Source organism: Chlorocebus sabaeus, chromosome 20 (genome assembly GCF_047675955.1).
Source record: "Chlorocebus sabaeus isolate Y175 chromosome 20, mChlSab1.0.hap1, whole genome shotgun sequence".
In the NCBI taxonomy this organism is placed as follows: Eukaryota; Metazoa; Chordata; class Mammalia; order Primates; family Cercopithecidae; genus Chlorocebus; species Chlorocebus sabaeus.
In genome coordinates, this window is record NC_132923.1 from 58,136,987 (window position 1) to 58,158,606 (window position 21,620).

The window sequence follows — 21,620 nt, forward strand, 5'->3', positions numbered from 1 at the left end:
TAATGAAGGGGTGAATGTGTGTGTGTGTGAGAGAGAGAGAGAGAGACAGAGACAGAAATAGAGAGACAGCTAGAGAGAGAGAGAGAAATAGTCAACAGCTTTTAAATCCCCAGATTCAATCATTTCTGAAGCCAGTTTTATGCCCTTTCTTTGGTTTGATTAGTTGATCCAATACTATAATCCTCTTTTTATTCATATAGTTCAGGGTGAATGTTGTCACTTGTAACTAAAATAGTCATAACTATAAAGTAATCAAGCTATAGTCTCTTTCTGTTTTAGTCTTATGGAATTCTTATGAATATTAAGTACCACATTTGGTAAGTATCAAATATTAAGCAAAAATGGCTTTAGGTTAAAGAATACAACATTAAGAAGGGATTCATACAGACCAAAATCACATATTTTACAAATAAAATCAGAAGGCAAAATTAAGATGAAAGCAGTGAATTTTAGAAGATACTGACAAATCATAATTTTTCCAAACTCACACACACTGTCAAGTTAGACCCAAGTTTTATAAGAAATTTATTTTTTCACAGATACATAAATCCAAGAAAAATTATTATTATTTTTCACAATTATGACTTTAAATAATGCTATCTCTAGTTATTCACAAGTACTACAATGTTCTATGCATTTCTTCATCCTAGACATTAATAAAACACATCCCTTCAGTCTTAGTTACTTCTCTTTGGTCTGTTTTCTCCTTTCTGAATTTTAATCTTCTGTGATATGAAGAAATTTATGTGAACCTTTCACATATCAATTTTCTTCCCTGTGCACACTTGATAATTTCCTTTCTTTGATTCCCTGAGAAAAGAAACACAAAATATTCTTAGTGGATTGTCTGAGGAAAGGCAACCAGAGGGAAGAGGAATATTGGGACACTGGAGATCTCAATGAACGCAATATTAGCAGCACATGTACCTTGAGGAAAAGAAGGGATGGTGAAACCAAGATGGTAGAGTTAGAGCAACGAAGTTAGTGACATGAGAGTTTCCCAGCAATTTGAGAAAGAGAGAATTGGAGAGGATATGATATTCTGAATTCATTTCCCAAGCACTAAAATAAGATTTGAGTATACTAAACTGAAACCTCTGTCAAATCTCTAAATGGAACAGTGCAGCATGTACTATGCACAGATTGTTAAAAGAAAGTTGATGTAATACTAAATTCTGTGGCCATTCCGTAAAAGGACATACCTCTACCTAGCAAAGGCCACACTGCATGAAGAGGGACTAAGATGAAGGAGAGAAACAAAAAGGCAAATCAAAGAAAGACAGGAGTGTAAGGTTCTAAGGAAGGAGCAAATAATCAAAGGTCGCATCTGATAAGGAGCAATGCTGATCCATTCCAGTTCTAGGTCCTAAGTAAAGAAACATAGTCTGAGAAAAGAGGCCAGGGATACAGCTTGGGATGTTCAGAGAGTGGAAACGACAGAAGTGGATTATTTTAAAGCTTTCATCTCAAGACAAGAGGGGAAAAAATGTAGTACAGATTCTCTTAGGATGTAGTCCAGGAAAAGAGGGAAATGTGAGGAGGGAAAAATGCATCCAGACAGTGGGTTAAAGAGCAGGACTAATCACAGGGCAACAACCCACAAAAAGACTGAAAGCTGCCAGGTAGCTGATAGATCCAGGCAGAAAGTAGCCAACTACCTGACTCCTTTAAAGCTTCCACACCATCAAACACATCTACCTGTTTCTCAAGAGGCAAATCCTCTAAGAAGTCATCTGCAGCCCATAGCATTCGTCTCAGAGCAGAAAGAATTAGAACATCCTTTACAGGGTCCAGCTCCCACTCAGAGGAATAATTGCTAACCACCGAGATGTCAGAAAGAGCAAATCCAAGTTTTCTTTGGACTTCCTCTAGCTGCAATACAGAAATTAAAAAGACATTGGAAAACAGTGAAAAATATTATTTTATGTCAGTAAAAATTACGAAAGCAATATCAAAAAGTAAGAACTTGGCAATAATTTCCCATTGGAAAAAAAATGGAGATCTGGTCTCACAAAGTACTCTTGAAGAACTTCACATATCAAGTTCTAATGTCACTGGTAATAGTAATTTGGAATACATGCAGTGGATTCTAAATGATTTAGAAGCAAAAATTTTAAGACACCTATGCTACAGTCCATAAATTTCCTGTTTCCTTTAAAAGACATTCTCTGGATAAGTAGATTTTATTAGACCAGTTTAATGTTTGATTCTTGTTTAGACTATTTTACCTCTAGAACCAAACTGCCTAGGTTCGAAATGTTTATCTGTCACTGCTCAGCACTGTCAATAAACATTGGCAAATATTTACTCTGTTTTCTTTGTTTCCTCACCTGTAAAATGCAGTAATGATAGTACCCATTTCATAGGCTTATTATAAGGACTGATTAAGAAAATCTATCACATACTTAATGCTCAGCAGATATTCACTATCATTGCATTCCCCCAACTGGTGTTCCTACTTCCAGATTCCTTTTGATTCCAATCTGTACACAGTGTCACATTAATTTTTCTGAAGATCATAACTTTGACTTTGACCATATCATTACTCTTTCAAAAAATTGCTGTGATTCCTCATAATGCTCCTAATTAAATAAAATTACTTCATGCAAATGTTCCTTGCCCATTTTATCTCCCCCCACAAAGATCCAGCCCTTCACTAACCTGAACTCCACGTTTCCCAAACATGTTGACTTTTCCTCCATTAATACATTGTCTTATGCTGAATTTGTTGGCCCTTTTTGTCTCTTCATTTTCTGAAATATTTATTCTCCTTGAAAGCCATTTCCCAGTGCTGTCCCATTGATGAAATCTTCCCGAACCCCTTTAACACTGTATTTTTCTTCTCTAAACTTTTAAAGCACTTTATTTTTCATTGTTTCATGATATTTACCATTGTCAATCATAGATAATTTCTTGTCAACTTTTTCTTAGCCCACACTCCCATCCCCTCACCCCCATCTATAAAATTGTAAAATGTTTAATATGGGGAAATTTTTTCATGATCTGCGTAGCTGATAAGAGACTGGCTCAATCTTAAAGATAATCAATAAACATTTATTGAATTGAATCTAGTTGAATTAAATTGTAATAAATGAACTTACCCATGTCAGTGTAAAGATAGACAGTTAGCCTTCTGTATCCATGGGTTTTGCATCTGTGAGTTCAACTAAGGCTCAAAAACAATTGAAAAAAAAATGGCCGGGTGCAGGCACTCATGCCTGTAATCCCAGAACTTTGGGGGTCTGAGGCAGGCAGATCACCTCAGGTCAGGAGTTTGAGAGCAGCCTGGCCAACATGGTGAAACCTCATCCCTACAAAAATACAAAAAAATTAACCAGGTGTGGTGGCACATGCCTGTAATCCCAGTTGCTAGAGAGACGGAGGCAGGAGAATCACTTGAACCCAGGAGGTGGAGGTTGCAGTGAGCCAAAATCATGCCACTGCACTACAGTCTGGGCAACAGAAACTCCATCTCAAAAAAAAAAAAAAAAAAAAAAAAAAATTTGAAAAAATATTTCATCTGTACTGAACACGTACAGGTTATTTTCTTGTCATTAATAATTAAAAATAGAGTAGAAAAACTATTTACATAGCATTTAATTTGGGTTAGGTATCATAAGTAATCTAGATATTATTTAAAGTCTATCAAAGAATATACATAGGTTATATGCAAGTACAAATACTATGCCATTAAGCATCCACAGATTTTGGTAGTAATGCAAGTTCCTGGAACCAATCCGCTGCAAATACCAAAGAATGACTGTATTCAACTTTTAAATCTTGGGAAATGGGCCCTATTTAAGTAATTTGTATAATTCTTCTTAAACCCAGTAGCTGCTTGTTTTTATTTTTATACACACTAGTATGTGATTGTAGTAACATACCCCAGAAAATGTGTTTACGAAGGGCATCATTCATTACCTTGGACCTCAGAGGCACACATCTGTCTATTTCTATAAGGTCACCTTTTGTAATCAGATCCATGCTATCCACATGAGTGAGCAAAGCCACGTGTACCACACCTATACCAAACAGAATTGTTTGTATCATTTTAGAGAGCATCAGTATTTTCAAGTTACTTAACTATCAGTTATGCAATAGGCAACCTGTGGAACAATTTCAGATTTGGAAAGATCCCCTGCACCCCGGTCACCCTCATCTCCCCAGAAAACTCCCCTGGACTACTTATTAGTATCTGGAATTTCTCTGACATGGGGAGTCACCTTCACTGCCTTCCATGGTAGCAAATGAGGACTCAAATGAAACCACCTCTTGGAAGAGGTAACTAAAATTTATGCCGCAATATTGCTGAATGATTTCATATTCTGTCCAGAAGTTGAGTTTTGACAGACACTAAAGACCAAAGGCCTCTAATAAACAAGATGGGGGAGAAGAGTCCTCTAGAAAGAGACAGAATGTGTCAAAGTATCACAAGTAAACTTCCTTTATTTCACAATACTAGCAATCATCTCTCTGCACATCTCCTCTTTGCAAAGTTTTAAATTTCAACAAGCAGGTACGTTGATCACTCTCTGCTTCAAAACCAAAAAACAGTGATAAACTGGCTCTTTCTCATTCCAAATGGACATGACCAAGAAAAGCCAGAATGGGTCACCCTAAATCCCTGATCGTGGTTACCTTCTCCAAACTCTTTACCTCTCTCTACCAAACATCTTACCTTCCAGTTTCTTTTCCTTACGACATGTTTCTTTTTCATTTTCTAATTCTTAAAGCTCAAGGCGCAATCTTTGTCAATAAATGTATGCCAGGACATAGGGGTAGCAGGTAGTTTGGATTGTACTACCTTTTCATATATAATCATAAAACATTAATTTGTTTTAATTCTTAACAAAAAAAAAGTCTCTAAGGTAGGTACTATTATTATACTAATTTTATTGATTAGAAAATTGAGGCACAGAGAGTTTAAGGTACTTGCACAAAGTCATATAGCTAATGAAAGCTCAATTTCATTGAAGCATGCTGGTAGACTAGGGAAGATTGAAATATGCAATGACTGAAGTTCTTTATCCTGTCCAAAATACATTCTAAAACACAGTCTAGTCTATTACCCTTAGTAGCAAAGTGGAATGAGACTAACCAGCGTTTATCAACTCCCTTCGAAGTCTTCTGATCTTTACTATCATTTGAGAGGAGAAGTGTTCAATAGAGTTGACATCAAATACAAATGCCACACAATGAATTCTGTCCTCCAGCGATGGGGAATCAATGTAGTCACGATGACTTAATTTGATTGATTCCATGGGATTAAACTGTAAGGTAGACATAAAGCAACATATTAATTCAACAAATGTTTATGAGCACAAACTATGTACCAGGCACTGTGCAAGTGAACTGAATGGTAAACAAAACAGAAAAGTCTCCTATAGTGTGAGGCTAACAATCTTAATAGAGAATACAGGCATTATGCAAGTAAGCTAGCAGTCCTTTCACCTTTAAGGTAAGGCATCTGTGAGGAAAGGACATGTAATCTGAGAGCTAAAATAGCAGGAGTTCAAGAGGATAAGGATATGGCTGAAAGTGTTCTAGATAAGAAAGGCAATCTGCCCACAAATGGAAGTAAGAGGATTCAGAAAAAAAGCTGGTACCATCAAGCAGAGCGCAAGGAGGAAAGGGGTTCAAGTGAGATGACTTTACTCTTCATCTAGCAGTTTCTCTGTTGGGAATCTGTCCCACTGATATACTGACAAAAATACATAATGATATATGCAAAGGTTATTAACTGCAGGAACATTTGTAGCAGAAAAATGCCGTATCAATTAAACTTTGTCTGATATGTCAATAAAGCAGTTTTCTGGGGGGCGGAGCAAGATGGCCCAATAGGAACAGCTCCAGTCTCCAACTCCCAGCGCCAGCGACACAGAAGACCAGTGATTTCTGCATTTTCAACTGAAGTACTGGGTTCATCTCACTAGGGAGTGCCAGACAATCAGTGCTGGTCAGCTGCTGCAGCCCGACCAGCAGGAGCTGAAACAGGGTGAGGCATCCCCTCACCTGGGAAGTGCAAGGGGGAGGGGAATCCCTTTTCCTAGCCAGGGGAACTGAGACACACAACACCTGGAAAATCGGGTAATTCCCACTCCAATACTGCGCACGTGGGCACACCAGGAGATTATATCCCACACCTGGCTGGGAGGGTCCCACGCCCACGGAGCCTCCCTCATTTCTAGCACAGCAGTCTGCCATCTAACCGCAAGGCAGCAGCGAGGCTGGGGGAGGGGCGCCCGCCATTGCTGAGGCTTAAGTAGGTAAACAAAGCCCCTGGGGAGCTCCAACTGGGTGGAGCTCACATAGCTCAAGGAAACCTGCCTGTCTCTGTAGACTCCACCTCTGTCTGGGGTTAGGGCACAGATAAACAAAAGCAGTAGAAACCTCTGTAGACCCAAACGACTCTGACAGCTTTGAAGAGAGCAATGGGTCTCCCAACACGGAGGTTGAGATCTGAGAAGGGACAGACTGCCTGCTCAAGTGGGTCCCTGACCCCTGAGTAGCCTAACTGGGAGACATCCCCCACTAGGGGCAGTCTGACACCCCACACCTCACAGGGTGGAGTACACCCCTGAGAGGAAGCTTCCAAAGCAAGAATCAGACAGGTACACTCGCTGTTCAGCAATATTCTAGCTTCTGCAGCCTCTGCTGCTGATACCCAAGCAAACAGGGTCTGGAGTGGACCTCAAGTAATCTCCAACAGACCTACAGTTGAGGGTCCTGACTGTTAGAAGGAAAACTATCAAACAGGAAGGACACCTACACCAAAACCCCATCAGTACGTCACCATCATCAAAGACCAGAGGCAGATAAAACCACAAAGATGGGAAAAAAGCAGGGCAGAAAAGCTGGAAATTCAAAAAATAAGAGCGAATCTCCCCCGGCAAAGGAGCGCAGCTCATCGCCAGCAACAGATCAAAGCTGGACAGAGAATGACTTTGACGAGATGAGAGAAGAAGGCTTCAGTCCATCAAACTTCTCAGAGCTAAAGGAGGAATTACGTACCCAGTGCAAAGAAACTAAAAATCTTGAAAAAAAAGTGGAAGAATTGATGGCTAGAGTAATTAATGCAGAGAAGGTCATAAACGAAATGAAAGAGATGAAAACCATGACACGAGAAATACGTGACAAATGCACAAGCTTCAGTAACCGACTCGATCAACTGGAAGAAAGAATGTCAGCGATTGAGGATCAAATGAATGAAATGAAGCGAGAAGAGAAACCAAAAGAAAAAAGAAGAAAAAGAAATGAACAAAGCCTGCAAGAAGTATGGGATTATGTAAAAAGACCAAATCTACGTCTGACTGGGGTGCCTGAAAGTGAGGGGGAAAATGGAACCAAGTTGGAAAACACTCTTCAGGATATCATCCAGGAGAACTTCCCCAACCTAGTAGGGCAGGCCAACATTCAAATCCAGGAAATACAGAGAACGCCACAAAGATACTCCTCGAGAAGAGCAACTCCAAGACACATAATTGCCAGATTCACCAAAGTTGAAATGAAGGAAAAAATCTTAAGGGCAGCCAGAGAGAAAGGTCGGGTTACCCACAAAGGGAAGCCCATCAGACTAACAGCAGATCTCTCGGCAGAAACTCTACAAGCCAGAAGAGAGTGGAGGCCAATATTCAACATTCTTAAAGAAAAGAATTTTAAACCCAGAATTTCATACCAGCCAAACTAAGTTTCATAAGTGAAGGAGAAATAAAATCCTTTACAGATAAGCAAATGCTTAGAGATTTCATCACCACTAGGCCTGCCTTACAAGAAACCCTGAAGGAAGCACTAAACATGGAAAGGAACAACCGGTACCAGTCATTGCAAAAACATGCCAAAATGTAAAGACCATCGAGGCTAGGAAGAAACTGCATCAACTAATGAGCAAAATAACCAGTTAATATCATAATGGCATGATCAAGTTCACACATAACAATCTTAACCTTAAATGTAAATGGACTAAATGCTCCAATTAAAAGACACAGACTGGCAAACTGGATAAAGAGTCAAGACCCATCAGTCTGCTGTATTCAGGAGACCCATCTCACATGCAGAGACACACATAGGCTCAAAATAAAGGGATGGAGGAAGATTTACCAAGCAAATGGAGAACAAAAAAAGCAGGGGTTGCAATACTAGTCTCTGATAAAACAGACTTTAAACCATCAAAGATCAAAAGAGACAAAGAAGGCCATTACATAATGGTAAAGGGATCAATTCAACAGGAAGAGCTAACTATCCTAAATATATATGCACCAAATACAGGAGCACCCAGATTCATAAAGCAAGTCCTTAGAGACTTACAAAGAGACTTAGACTCCCATACAATAATCATGGGAGACTTCAACACTCCACTGTCAACATTAGACAGATCAACGAGACAGAAAGTTAACAAGGATATCCAGGAATTGAACTCATCTCTGCAGCAAGCAGACCTAATAGACATCTATAGAACTCTCCACCCCAAATCAACAGAATATACATTCTTCTCAGCACCACATCGCACTTACTCCAAAATTGACCACATAATTGGAAGTAAAGCACTCCTCAGCAAATGTACAAGAACAGAAATTATAACAAACTGTCTCTCAGACCACAGTGCAATCAAACTAGAATTCAGGACTAAGAAACTCAATCAAAACCGCTCAACTACATGGAAACTGAACAACCTGCTCCTGAATGACTACTGGGTACATAACGAAATGAAGGCAGAAATCAAGATGTTCTTTGAAACCAATGAGAACAAAGATACAACATACCAGAATCTCTGGGACACATTTAAAGCAGTGTGTAGAGGGAAATTTATAGCACTAAATGCCCATAAGAGAAAGCAGGAAAGATCTAAAATTCACACTCTAACATCACAATTAAAAGAACTAGAGAAGCAAGAGCAAACACATCAGAAAGCTAGCAGAAGGCAAGAAATAACTAAGATCAGAGCAGAACTGAAGGAGATAGAGACACAAAAAACCCTCCAAAAAATCAATGAATCCAGGAGTTGGTTTTTTGAAAAGATCAACAAAATTGACAGACCGCTAGCGAGACTAATAAAGAAGAAAAGAGAGAAGAATCAAATCGACGCAATTAAAAATGATAAAGGGGATATCACCACCGACCCCACAGAAATACAAACTACCATCAGAGAATACTATAAACACCTCTATGCAAATAAACTAGAAAATCTAGAAGAAATGGATAATTTCCTGGACAATTACACTCTTACAAGACTAAACCAGGAAGAAGTTGAATCCCTGAATAGACCAATAGCAGGCTCTGAAATTGAGGCAATAATTAATAGCCTACCAACCAAAAAAAGTCCAGGACCAGATGGATTCACAGCTGAATTCTACCAGAGGTACAAGGAGGAGCTGGTACCATTCCTTCTGAAACTATCCCAATCAATAGAAAAAGAGGGAATCCTCCCTAACTCATTTTATGAGGCCAACATCATCCTGATACCAAAGCCTGGCAGAGACACAACAAAAAAAGAGAATTTTAGACCAATATCCCTGATGAACATCGATGCAAAAATCCTCAATAAAATACTGGCAAACTGGATTCAGCAGCACATCAAAAAGCTTATCCACCATGATCAAGTGGGCTTCATCCCTGGGATGCAAGGCTGGTTCAACATTTGCAAATCAATAAACATAATCCAGCATATAAACAGAACCAAAGACAAGAACCACATGATTATCTCAATAGATGCAGAAAAGGCTTTTGACAAAATTCAACAGCCCTTCATGCTAAAAATGCTCAATAAATTCGGTATTGATGGAACGTACCTCAAAATAATAAGAGCTATTTATGACAAGCCCACAGCCAATATCATACTGAATGGGCAAAAACTGGAAAAATTCCCTTTGAAAACTGGCACAAGACAGGGATGCCCTCTCTCACCACGCCTATTCAACATAGTGTTGGAAGTTCTGGCTAGGGCAATCAGGCAAGAGAAAGAAATCAAGGGTATTCAGTTAGGAAAAGAAGAAGTCAAATTGTCCCTCTTTGCAGATGACATGATTGTATGTTTAGAAAACCCCATTGTCTCAGCCCAAAATCTCCTTAAGCTGATAAGCAACTTCAGCAAAGTCTCAGGATACAAAATTAATGTGCAAAAATCACAAGCATTCTTATACGCCAGTAACAGACAAACAGAGAGCCAAATCATGAATGAACTTCCATTCACAATTACTTCAAAGAGAATAAAATACCTAGGAATCCAACTTACAAGGGATGTAAAGGACCTCTTCAAGGAGAACTACAAACCACTGCTCAGTGAAATCAAAGAGGACACAAACAAATGGAAGAACATACCATGCTCATGGATAGGGAGAATCAATATCGTGAAAATGGCCATACTGCCCAAGGTTATTTATAGATTCAATGCCATCCCCATCAAGCTACCAATGAGTTTCTTCACAGAATTGGAAAAAACTGGTTTAAAGTTCATATGGAACCAAAAAAGAGCCCGCATCTCCAAGACAATCCTAAGTCAAAAGAACAAAGCTGGAGGCATCACGCTACCTGACTTCAAACTATACTACAAGGCTACAGTAACCAAAACAGCATGGTACTGGTACCAAAACAGAGATATAGACCAATGGAACAGAACAGAGTCCTCAGAAATAATACCACACATCTACAGCCATCTGATCTTTGACAAACCTGAGAGAAACAAGAAATGGGGAAAAGATTCCCTATTTAATAAATGGTGCTGGGAAAATTGGCTAGCCATAAGTAGAAAGCTGAAACTGGATCCTTTCCTTACTCCTTATACGAAAATTAATTCAAGATGGATTAGAGACTTAAATGTTAGACCTAATACCATAAAAACCCTAGAGGAAAACCTAGGTAGTACCATTCAGGACATAGGCATGGGCAAAGACTTCATGTCTAAAACACCAAAAGCAACGGCAGCAAAAGCCAAAATTGACAAATGGGATCTCATTAAACTAAAGAGCTTCTGCACAGCAAAAGAAACTACCATCAGAGTGAACAGGCAACCTACAGAATGGGAGAAAAATTTTGCAATCTACTCGTCTGACAAAGGGCTAATATCCAGAACCTACAAAGAACTCAAGCAAATTTACAAGAAAAAAACAAACAACCCCATCAAAAAGTGGGCAAAGGATATGAACAGACATTTCTCAAAAGAAGACATTCATACAGCCAACAGACACATGAAAAAATGCTCATCATCACTGGCCATCAGAGAAATGCAAATCAAAACCACAATGAGATACCATCTCACACCAGTTAGAATGGCGATCATTCAAAAGTCAGGAAACAACAGGTGCTGGAGAGGATGTGGAGAAATAGGAACTCTTTTACACTGTTGGTGGGATTGTAAACTAGTTCAACCATTATGGAAAACAGTATGGCGATTCCTCAAGGATCTAGAACTAGATGTACCATACGACCCAGCCATCCCATTACTGGGTATATACCCAAAGGATTATAAATCATGCTGCTATAAAGACACATGCACACGTATGTTTATTGTGGCAATATTCCCAATAGCAAAGACTTGGAATCAACCCAAATGTCCATCAGTGACAGACTGGATTAAGCAAATGTGGCACATATACACCATGGAATACTATGCAGCCATAAAAAAGGATGAGTTTGTGTCCTTTGTAGGGACATGGATGCAGCTGGAAACCATCATTCTTAGCAAACTATCACAAGAACAGAAAACCAAGCACCGCATGTTCTCACTCATAGGTGGGAACTGAACAATGAGATCACTTGGACTCAGGAAGGGGAACATCACACACAGGGGCCTATCATGGGGAGGGGGAGGGGGGAGGGATTTCATTGGGAGTTATACCTGATGTAAATGACAAATTGATGGGTGCTGACGAGTTGATGGGTGCAGCACACCAACATGGCACAAGTATACATATGTAACGAACCTGCACGCTATGTACATGTACCCTAGAACTTAAAGTATAATAAAAAAATAAAAATAAAAAAATAAAGCAGTTTTCTACCACTTCTCCAAGAATGGAGTAGCCACAAATTTATATGTACTTTGTTATATATTTAAAAAGGCAAGAAAAATATAAATTTTGTATGGTTACTAATAGGAAGAGGGGAGAAATTTATTTGAAGGGGCAGAGAAGGAAGATAGATTCTTTGAATATACATTATTTTGTATATTTGATCTTTGAACCATATAAATGCTAAACATAAACATAAAACCAAATTAACTTTGAAAATCAGTTCCTAAATTTAATTGAATTAGTGAACTGTTGTGGTTATAATACAGGGATAAACTATTTCGATTGACTTCAAAATACAATAATTTGTATACCCCTCCAAGGATACATGATACAACCTAAATACACTATAAAAATCTGCTAAGATGTTTTAATTATTTCCAGTTTTGATTGTGATTATATGAAATGATACTAAGTGTGACTATGATGAGATTGTTCATGGTACTGATAGAGCTTTTATACTGAGGTTCCTGTAGATGATATATAAGATAAAGGAAATGCGTTGTGACATGATATTCTGTTACCACCACTGTTTTTGAGAATGAGAATTCTCAATTTGGGGGAAAGCAGATATACAAGTGATAGAAAAGAGAGTAAGTAAAAACTTTCTAGTACTGAATTTGAATAAGAAGTTTTTGTATAAGTTTATAAATTTTTTTCATGAAAATGTATATTACTTAACTCTGCTCACAAAAAAAGGCAAGAAACAATGACCAGCCAAGTAGCTATGAACATTTCTAATGCCCCACACCAGGACTACTTGAAGAAACAGCTGTCTCAAAAGCTGTGGCAAGAATAAAAGAATATAAAAAAGACTTTTAGGTTCATGTCAAATGGACTCAGGATCCAAATTGTAGAGGCTCTCACTGGTACAAGATGGTACATTTTACATCAGTATGGAGAAAACTTACAATGGATTGAAACACACAATATATGTTCAATTCATACTGAGTTGTTCTTAATAACAATAAAATAATATCTTGACCCTATTGGCAAAGGTGAAGGAAATGTCATTATTTCAAAGTCTTGTAAAAAGGCAAAAAATTCAAGCATATATCCTGTTGTTCTTTTTAAACTGTGCCACTGGATAGTCAAAGAATGGATGAGGGTAAGTTTCTCTTTTGTATGTGAAATGGTGAAAGAATAATAGAGAATGTCACTATTTTCACACCTTAACAAATAAACGGATCTAGGCATTAAACATTGATTAATACCAATATTAGAAAAGTGATAAATCCCCAAACTGTGCACAGTTTCATAGAATACAGCACAATCTATGAAGTAGAATCTGAATTGGAACACTCTTTAGATTCAACTCTCAATAATCAGGACATATGGAAAACAGAGGATCATGTAAAACCACCCTGAGGAATGAAAATAATGGAGTTCAGATTACATAGAAGTCTACAAAACAACTAGATTTCTTAAGAAACAAATGATAAGGAAAAAGCGAGGGATATAAAGTCAGAACATACACTCAAAGAGACTGAATAGACCTATTTGAATGTTATTCAAACAAACTTATAGATGTATATTTATAAAGCAATTATAAATTTGAAAATTGAGTTGTATTTGATAATTTATGGAACGATTGTAAATTTTAGGTGGGGTAAGAGTATTATGACTATGTTTAAGGAGATATATATATGCTCCTATTTGTATAGTTATATGTATAGTCAGTATTGAATAAAATGTTATGATTTCTTGGGTTTGCTTCAAAATAATACAAGAGAAGAGAAAGTGGGTAGATACAGATGAAACAAGACTGGCTGTGAATCAAAAATTTTTGAATCTGAGTACATGGGAATCCATTAAACTGTTTTGTCTATTTTAAAATTCTCTGTGATAAAAAGTTTGTATTTAAAAAAGAATATTTAAAAATAAACAGCACTTACAAGACAACTCTATACTAAAGAATGAAAGAATCTTGCATGAATAGAAAAACAAAACTTGCTGTGTTTTATTAACAGGCACACAAGATATGTAAAGACGTCAATCAATTTTCAGTATAAAGTGTTGATATAATTTCAGTCTAAACAACAAGAAATCAAACACAAATGAACAAACAAAGCACAAAAAACCTCATTCGAAAAGGTATATGTATGAAAATTGTCAAGAAAAACAAATAGGAGTAATAAAAAAATGAATGTGACTTGTCTGGTAAGTTATCAAGCCATAATTGATTACTATGGTAATTAAACAATTAGATAATATAGTAATTAAAATGCTATCATGAAATAATAGATCACTACATCAATAGAAAAAACTAGAGAATACAAAAACTGACCCTAATATTTCATAATGAAAAGATACAAAAGGCATTCAGTGAAAGATGTTGGCATCATTGACTATCGTTTGGAACAAAGTAAACTTAATGATTAATTCAAGATCTGAATGTTCATTAGAAGGCTAGAAGTTTAAAAAATATGTACTGAGATGGTTTTTTGATCTCCCCTTCCTCTTGCCTGGAACACTGACAGCGCTCAGGGTTCTTTTCACATAAAAACGACAGTCACACGTCCCAGTCAGGTGGGGCTGCTATGAGACATTATACAGATTGGGTGGCTTAAACAACAAACATTTATTTCTCACAGTTCTGGAGGCTGAGAAGTTCAAGATCAAGGTGCCAGAAGATTCGGTTTCTGGTCAGGGTCCTCTTCCTGGTTTACAGAGAGTCACCTTCAGGCTATATCTTCACATGACAGAAAGAGATCATCTCTCTTATGTATATAAGAGCACTAATCCCATTCATGAGGTCTCTATCTTTATGACCTAATTACCTCCCAAAGTCGCTACCTCCAAATACCATCACATTGAGGACTAGGGTTTCAACATATAAATTTGGGGGAGGCATATCTTAACAGCCCATGCTGAGGACCTCAAAAAATCGGAAGGATCTCTGAAATTAATAACTTCAGATAGCTGCCACACTGGTCCCAAGCTGCCTGCCTTCAGACTTCCTCTTACATAAGAAAAATTATCTGTAGGTAAGTTGATGCAGTTGGATTTCTGTTTCACATAGCTGAAAGCAATGGAAAGTGGAGTAGCTGTTACGATAGCCATGATGGAAGAGCCCTCAAGATGTTTTTATTCTTTTTGGAAAAAAAAAAAAAAAATCAAATAGGGACAAAGGACCTTGAGCAAGTATAGTTTAAGAAGATAAATGCTGATACATTTGTACAAAAATAAGCATTTTAAAAATCAATTATAATTTCTCATTAGTCAAATCTTACCTGGTATCTATCACGAATATTACCATTTAAGATGTAGAATATGTCATCCCTGCACAGGCCACCTTCTTTCTCACCCAGCCCCAGTGAGTCACACAGAATAAATGGCAGATATTGGCCATCTTTCCCATCTCTAATAGAGTATGTCCTATACTGTAGAGGGGATAAAAGCAATTTTAAAGATTCATTTTTTATTATAAATTGAGATGAAGTCTATATGTAATAAAGTTGATCTGCAAAAGGCTTTTGAAATATAATTGATTTGAATAGAGAAGCAAAGGCTAGGTGACCTCAAATGTGCTTACCTTCTCAGATATCCCAGTTCTATTAGTGCCCACCAAAGCCTGATGCGTTACATGCCCTTGGAAAACAGACCTCACTGAGTTGAAAAAGCTGGACTTCCCAGCTCCAACTGGACCCAGCAGCAGAATTCGTATTTGTGGAACCAGGGATCCATATGGTTCATAAGTTCTCAAGGCAGACAATAAGCTCTTCCTGAGCCTGTTTAGACATGATCGTTTTTAACAATTGACTGCGGTTAGGTCATAAAACCTTACTATAAATTTTCTGCGGATTCATTTTTTTCATAGATATTTTTTTTAGCAACTTGCCTTCTTACATAAAAAGCATGAGATGAACCTACGTGAAATCCTATTGCAAAAAGAACAAAAAGCAAAAATAATACACAACTAAAGCCAGACATAAAATCTTTCAGATTTAAATTAGTGGACCATATACATCTAAGAATAAATAATAGCTGTATTAAACATAAAGATCAATTATTTCAGACTAAACTTCAGAAGTCAAAATACATGTGACTTCCGAGGTTCATGAAAGTAGACCATTTCTAGCATGTTCTTGAAGTTCATGGTGGGTATTCCCCACCTGCCAACCACTTCTAGAAACTCTCTAGAGTAGTTGAAACCTTAACTGCAAGAATTCTAAGTAAAACACAGACATACAAACAAATAACTATTTTTCTTCAAGTATATCACATTAAAAATTCCTTTCCTCTACTCAGTGTCCTTTTTGTTTTAACATTAATATTATCAAATATTTTATGATTATAAATACAGTTTGTTCTTGATGATCCACAAGTTATGTGTGATAATATGTGTTGCCAATTATATTGATGAGACCTATCATAGAATAAGTCAAAGAAAATGAAGTGAATAATAGAATCTTAAAAACGATGACTTACTCAGTCACCCCTTTTATCTTTCTTTCATCCAGTAAATCTGAGGAAATAATCAAAGAATAATGTAGATTAGAAGTTGTCGAATGATTGGCTGACTGAATGAATGTCAGTGAATTCACTAGAGACAAACACAAAAATAACTTTTCCATGAGAACGTGCTGTATGGTGAAAAGGGAACAATTTTATGGAGAAAATTCTGATAAATCTCATTAACATCATTTGAAGAGGTTAGCGCTAGAGGCAAGGTAGACCCTCTGTACTATCAGCAGATCTCTTCTCATTCAATTACTCAGCAGTGGTGTGTGACTCACTCCCACACGGGAATTGAGGGTGTGGGTGTTTTCTAAAGAAAAGCAGCAAGGCCTAGAGATGTGGGAATGTCTAATGTGGAAATGTGGAAATGTCTAATAAGACATTTTCCCCTCCATAATCCAATAGGTCTGAGAGAGATAATGTGCAGAGACACACAAACAGAAAACACGGGCACTAGATTTTCTCTACAACCTGCTATTAACAATTGGAACTTCAGGAACTTCCAGCTCACTTAATTTTATTCCTGCCCCCAGAAGAGAAGATGAGACTCATGCCTACCCAATCAGAGTGCAGTAAATTGTTCAAGTGTAAGAAGAGGATTTCATTCAGATCAATAAGGCACAAACTCAGAATTATTTTTTCTTAGAAACAGACATTTTTATGTTGAATTTGAAACAGAAAGGATAAGGATAAGTGATGCTACCAGTTCTCTCAGTTACAAAAGAAGAATATCATGTGGAACATTTATAAACATGGCCATATGTATGGCAACAAAGTGAACAATATTACCAATAGTAGAAATTGTGAAAACTTCCCTCAATGTCTATAATATAATAAGACTAGCAAAGCACAAGAACAAACAAATGGAAAAGCAACCTCCTGGGAGTTTAAAAAGCACTGTTTTAAATAACTTTAATATCCGAAAGGAAATAGAAACCACAATTACAAATATATAGAAAATAGCAGTATGAACCTTTATGTCAATTTTATGATAAAATCCTATTTCGTTAATGACAAGAAAAAAGGAAAACATTGAAAATTGAAAATAGAATAAAAAAGAATAAAGAAACGGACCTTAGGAATATAAAAAGAAATATAAAATACAAAACCAAATTTTACAACTTGAAGAAAGGATAAATTAACAGAGTAATTATTTTAAAATGTAAAATAAATAAATTATCTTGTTTTGTCAAAGAAAGACAAATTTGTTAAATGTCATACCACCACTCATATACCAAAATGGTTACATAATCTAAAAATAAAACAAAACGCTGAAAAGGATTTGGGGTGACAGAGACCCTTGTACACTACTTATAGTTGTAGAAATTGATATAAAATATGTTGGGAAATGTCCTCAGTGTGAAGATGAACATATACATACCCTGTGATCCAGCAATTTCATTGGTATTTTCTTCAAAAAACAATTATATGTGTGAACCAAAAGGTATGTACAATAATATTTATAGCAGTATTATTTGTAATAGCCCCAAACTGGAAAACACAAATGTCCACCAGTGATGATTGGATAAAATACTGTGAAGGATGCACCACAATGGAGCACTACATGAATGAAGAGGAATAAACTATTGCTATACACAAGAATAAGGATGAATCACTATGAAGGTAGGAGTTAAAGCACCTAGACAGATACATTTGCTCACTTTACCAGGGAACACTCAGGGAAAAAAGGAAGACAAGTGACCAAGTCTAATTTTCTAATAAGTATGCTAGTAATTTTATGTCCTGGTGAATAGACTAATGATATTTCCCACACGGAATAGTACACATCTCTTGAATATCCTTAACAGGATATCAGTGACTAAGAATTACTTAGTAAATAAATCTAGATTCTGGCCTGGCACGGTGGCTCACGCCTGTAATCCCAGCACCTAGGGAGGCCAAGGCATGCGGTTACCAGGTCAGGAGTTCAAGACCAGTCTTGCAAGCACAGTGAAACCCTGGCTCTACTAAAAATACAAAAAATTAGCTGAGGATGGTGGTGCATGCCTGTAATCCCAGCAACTCAGGAGGCTGAGGCAGGAGAACTGCTTGATCCCGAGAGGCGGAGGTTGCAGTAAGCTGAGATCTTGCCACTGCACTCTGCACTCCAGCCTGGGTGACAGAGACTCTGTCTCAAAAAAAAAAAAAAAAATTACAGATTCCATGTATTAAGAGGGCATTCTTGCCTCCCTTGAAAATGTCTTGGAAGTTGTCATATAATTTTTCAATATGTAAAGTGGCCCATAGACTTCATTAAAACCCCTGCCTATTTTTCTGGCCCTTAAAGCATATGTCCCATATGGAAAGGAAAGATTTAGAGAGCCACACAGAATATCTAAGTACTCTTTCTGCCTTTTCTTAGATTTCTGATTGCCCCTATCTTTGAAATTACTAATACAGCAGTATTAGATATTATGCTCAGTGAAATAAGCCAGACACAAAAGGACAAATGCTACATAATCCCACTTACATGAGGAATCTAAAATAGTCAAATTCATAAAAGCAGAATTAGAATGGTGGTTTGCTAGGGACTGTGGGAAGGAAGAAAGGAGAATATATTTGTCAAGGGGCATAAAGTTTTACTTATGCAAGATAATTAAGTCCCAGAGATCGACTGTACAGCATAGTACCTACAGCAACAATACCATATGGCAGGGGTCGCCAATTCCCGGGGCCACGGAGCCTAGGCTGTCTGTGGCCAGTTCAGATCCAGGCCACAGAGCAGGACTTGAGCGGCAGGAGTGTGAAGCTTCATCTGTATTTACAGCTTCTCCCCATTGTTCACATTACAGCCTGAGCTCTGCTTCCTGTCAGATCAGCAGTGGAATTAGATTCTTATAGGAGCGCAAACCCTATTATGAACTGTGCATGAGGGATCTAGGCTGCATGCTCCTTATGAGAATCTAATACTTCATGATTCACTGTCTCCCATCATCCCCCAGATGGGACTGTTTAGTTGCAGGAAAACAAGCTCAGTGTTCCAGCTGATTCTACATTACAATGAGTTGTATAATTATTTCATTATATATTACAACATAATAGCAATAGAAGTAAAGTGTACAATAAATGTAATGCGCTTGAAACCAACCCCCCACCACCAGTCTGTGGAAAAATTATCTTCCACGAAACTGGTCCCTGGTGCCAAAGAGGTTGGAGACCACTGCTGGTATATGGTAAGTCATCACTTAACATCATCATGGGTTCTTGGAAACTGTAATTTTAAGCAAAACAACATACAGCATGTCCTTGACTAATGTCTTTCTTCCATAATGATGAGGGAAATAAATTGGTTTCCTTCTAAGTTGCTTCACTTAAGTCACAGTTTCCAAGAACCTATAGTTCACATTAACTGAGGATTTACTGTACTTAAAAATGTGCTATGAGGATAAATCTTATGTTAAGCGTTCTTATCATAAATATACATTTTATTGACCCTGGTTGTCTCTTAGCAAACAATTTGTGTCCAGGTTTCAATCTGAACCATCCAAATTATGGATGAGTGAAAAGGTCATTTTTCCTTAAAGAGATGAATTGGTTTAAACCAACCAAACATGCAAGGGAGAACTCTATACAGGATAATCTGATTAAACCTACCTTCACATCGAAAAACTTCACAATCCTGAATAGAAATAGTACAATTTTGAACAAGTCCAAGATCTTCCGTTGTCTTTGAGCCCATAATCACTTTTCTATTTCTTAACTCTATCTGGAAATTAGTTGTGGAATTATATTTTACATTGTCATGACAAAACAGTCTTTCTGGTGTACATAGTCCTAGTTTCCATTCTGAAATTTTAGTCTCTTGAAGTGCAAAAAGGATGATGGAGGCAGCCTTTCTTTCCTGGTAACTCTCTTCTGCATATGCTCCAATAATACGATGTTCACCATAAATCACTGTTAGAGTAGGCCCTTGATTATAACATCTGTCAAGCAAATCTCCACTACAGAATCCATGGACACTACCCTTATAGAGAAGGCTAAGCCGCTTTCCTCCGAAATGATTTTGCAGGATCTTTTCATGCAACCATGTCAAATGAGTTGTCACTGCCATACTTCTTGATCTAGTGGCAAATCAGATATATTTTCCATTAAATATTAAGAAGCAGACAATATATACTGTTATAAAACTTGCATTTATGCCTCTTACATTTTCTACATAACACAAAAAATGACAAAACAAGGGATGAACAGAAAAATCATGGGCTAATTTTTTCTTATAACTCATTGCTTTTTAAATTAAAACAGAAACAGAGACTGGCAAGTGACACTGTCACCTAAGAGAGAGAGAAAGAGAGACACTAATGTCAGCTAGGAAAAAGGAAAAGCAGAAAGACATTTACCTGTTGTAGTGTCTGTAGTATCAGCTAGAACTGAGGGTAGCTGCTCTGTCTGGATAGCTGGGCAGGCACAAAATGGGCAAAGGAAATTATTCTGCAGCCTTGAAGTTTCAAAGACTCAGAGAAAGGAAACTGAAACTCAGTATGCCCAGCCCACTTGACAGCATGCCAACTTCTCTCAACAAAGGAGCATAAGCTGATCCAGCTTTTAGACAGTAAATTTATGTAAAAAATAGTATTGAAAGAATCAAGGAATTGAAGTCAGAGGGAATAAAACATAACAGCTCACTGACTTTTAAAAAAATCTTTTTATTTAGGAAAATGCAACCAATTTCTGTATATGGACATAGAAAAAGTATTGTGTATTCTACCTCTAGAATATGTATCTCAAATTAATTTACATCTCTTAATCCTTGCTATCAATTAATTCTGCACTAGCATACTTCCTTATATAGAATGTTATTTTAGCCTCCAAATTTGTTCCTCTGTTTTTCTACTTGCCCCCTCTCTTCTCACCACAGGAAGATGAGGAGACTTCATTTATAAGACATAAAACAACCCATGTCAATTTCACAATAAAGCCCCTTCTCTAACTTCACATTGCTAAGGATCATAAATTTGTGTCCTATAGGCAGAATTCAATCTGCAGATTTGTTTTGTAGGGTTGTTGTGCCCAGACCATTTGTTCCCCAAAGAAGACCACCAGAGTCCAGAGTCAAAGCCAAGTGGCAAGGATCTTTACTACAAGTTCGAACCTGGTCCCTCCATTCCACAGGGTACAAGAGGGCCTTGAACAATGCAAGTGTTTGCTTTTTATAGC

General features: G+C 37.3%; 1 protein-coding gene across 5 annotated transcripts; it reads right to left on the minus strand.

Annotated features, from left to right (window-relative positions):
• Positions 1–501: 501 nt before the first annotated feature.
• Positions 502–20,918, minus strand: IFI44 (interferon induced protein 44). 5 transcript variants are annotated; one of them, XR_005241573.2, is made up of 9 exons: positions 20,804–20,918; positions 20,058–20,524; positions 16,434–16,470; positions 15,538–15,733; positions 15,236–15,385; positions 5,099–5,270; positions 3,885–4,022; positions 1,699–1,872; positions 502–810 (listed from the first exon to the last, which is right to left on the minus strand). XR_005241573.2 is itself a non-coding variant. In XM_007978198.3 (9 exons), the coding sequence occupies exons 2-9, from the start codon at positions 20,512–20,514 to the stop codon at positions 763–765; spliced, it is 1,335 nt and encodes a 444-aa protein (XP_007976389.3). In that variant the 5' UTR covers positions 20,515–20,524; positions 20,804–20,918; the 3' UTR covers positions 502–762. The 5 variants fall into 5 exon arrangements, 2 of the variants coding, with proteins under 2 accessions (XP_007976389.3, XP_037858138.2); XR_012089621.1 differs by having other exon boundaries at positions 1,659–1,872; XM_007978198.3 differs by having other exon boundaries at positions 3,922–4,022.
• Positions 20,919–21,620: the final 702 nt, after the last annotated feature.

Excerpts from the sequence above, each read along its gene's own strand:
- IFI44 (XM_038002210.2), bottom strand. The coding sequence starts at position 20,514 with ATGGCAGTGACAACTCATTTGACATGGTTGCATGAAAAGATCCTGCAA. Across the intron at positions 15,386-15,537 it reads GAACTGGGATATCTGAGAAG|TATAGGACATACTCTATTAG; the intron begins GTAAGCACATTT and ends TCCCCTCTACAG. Across the intron at positions 4,023-5,098 it reads AAGGGAGTTGATAAACGCTG|GTGTGGTACACGTGGCTTTG; the intron begins GTTAGTCTCATT and ends TGTTTGGTATAG.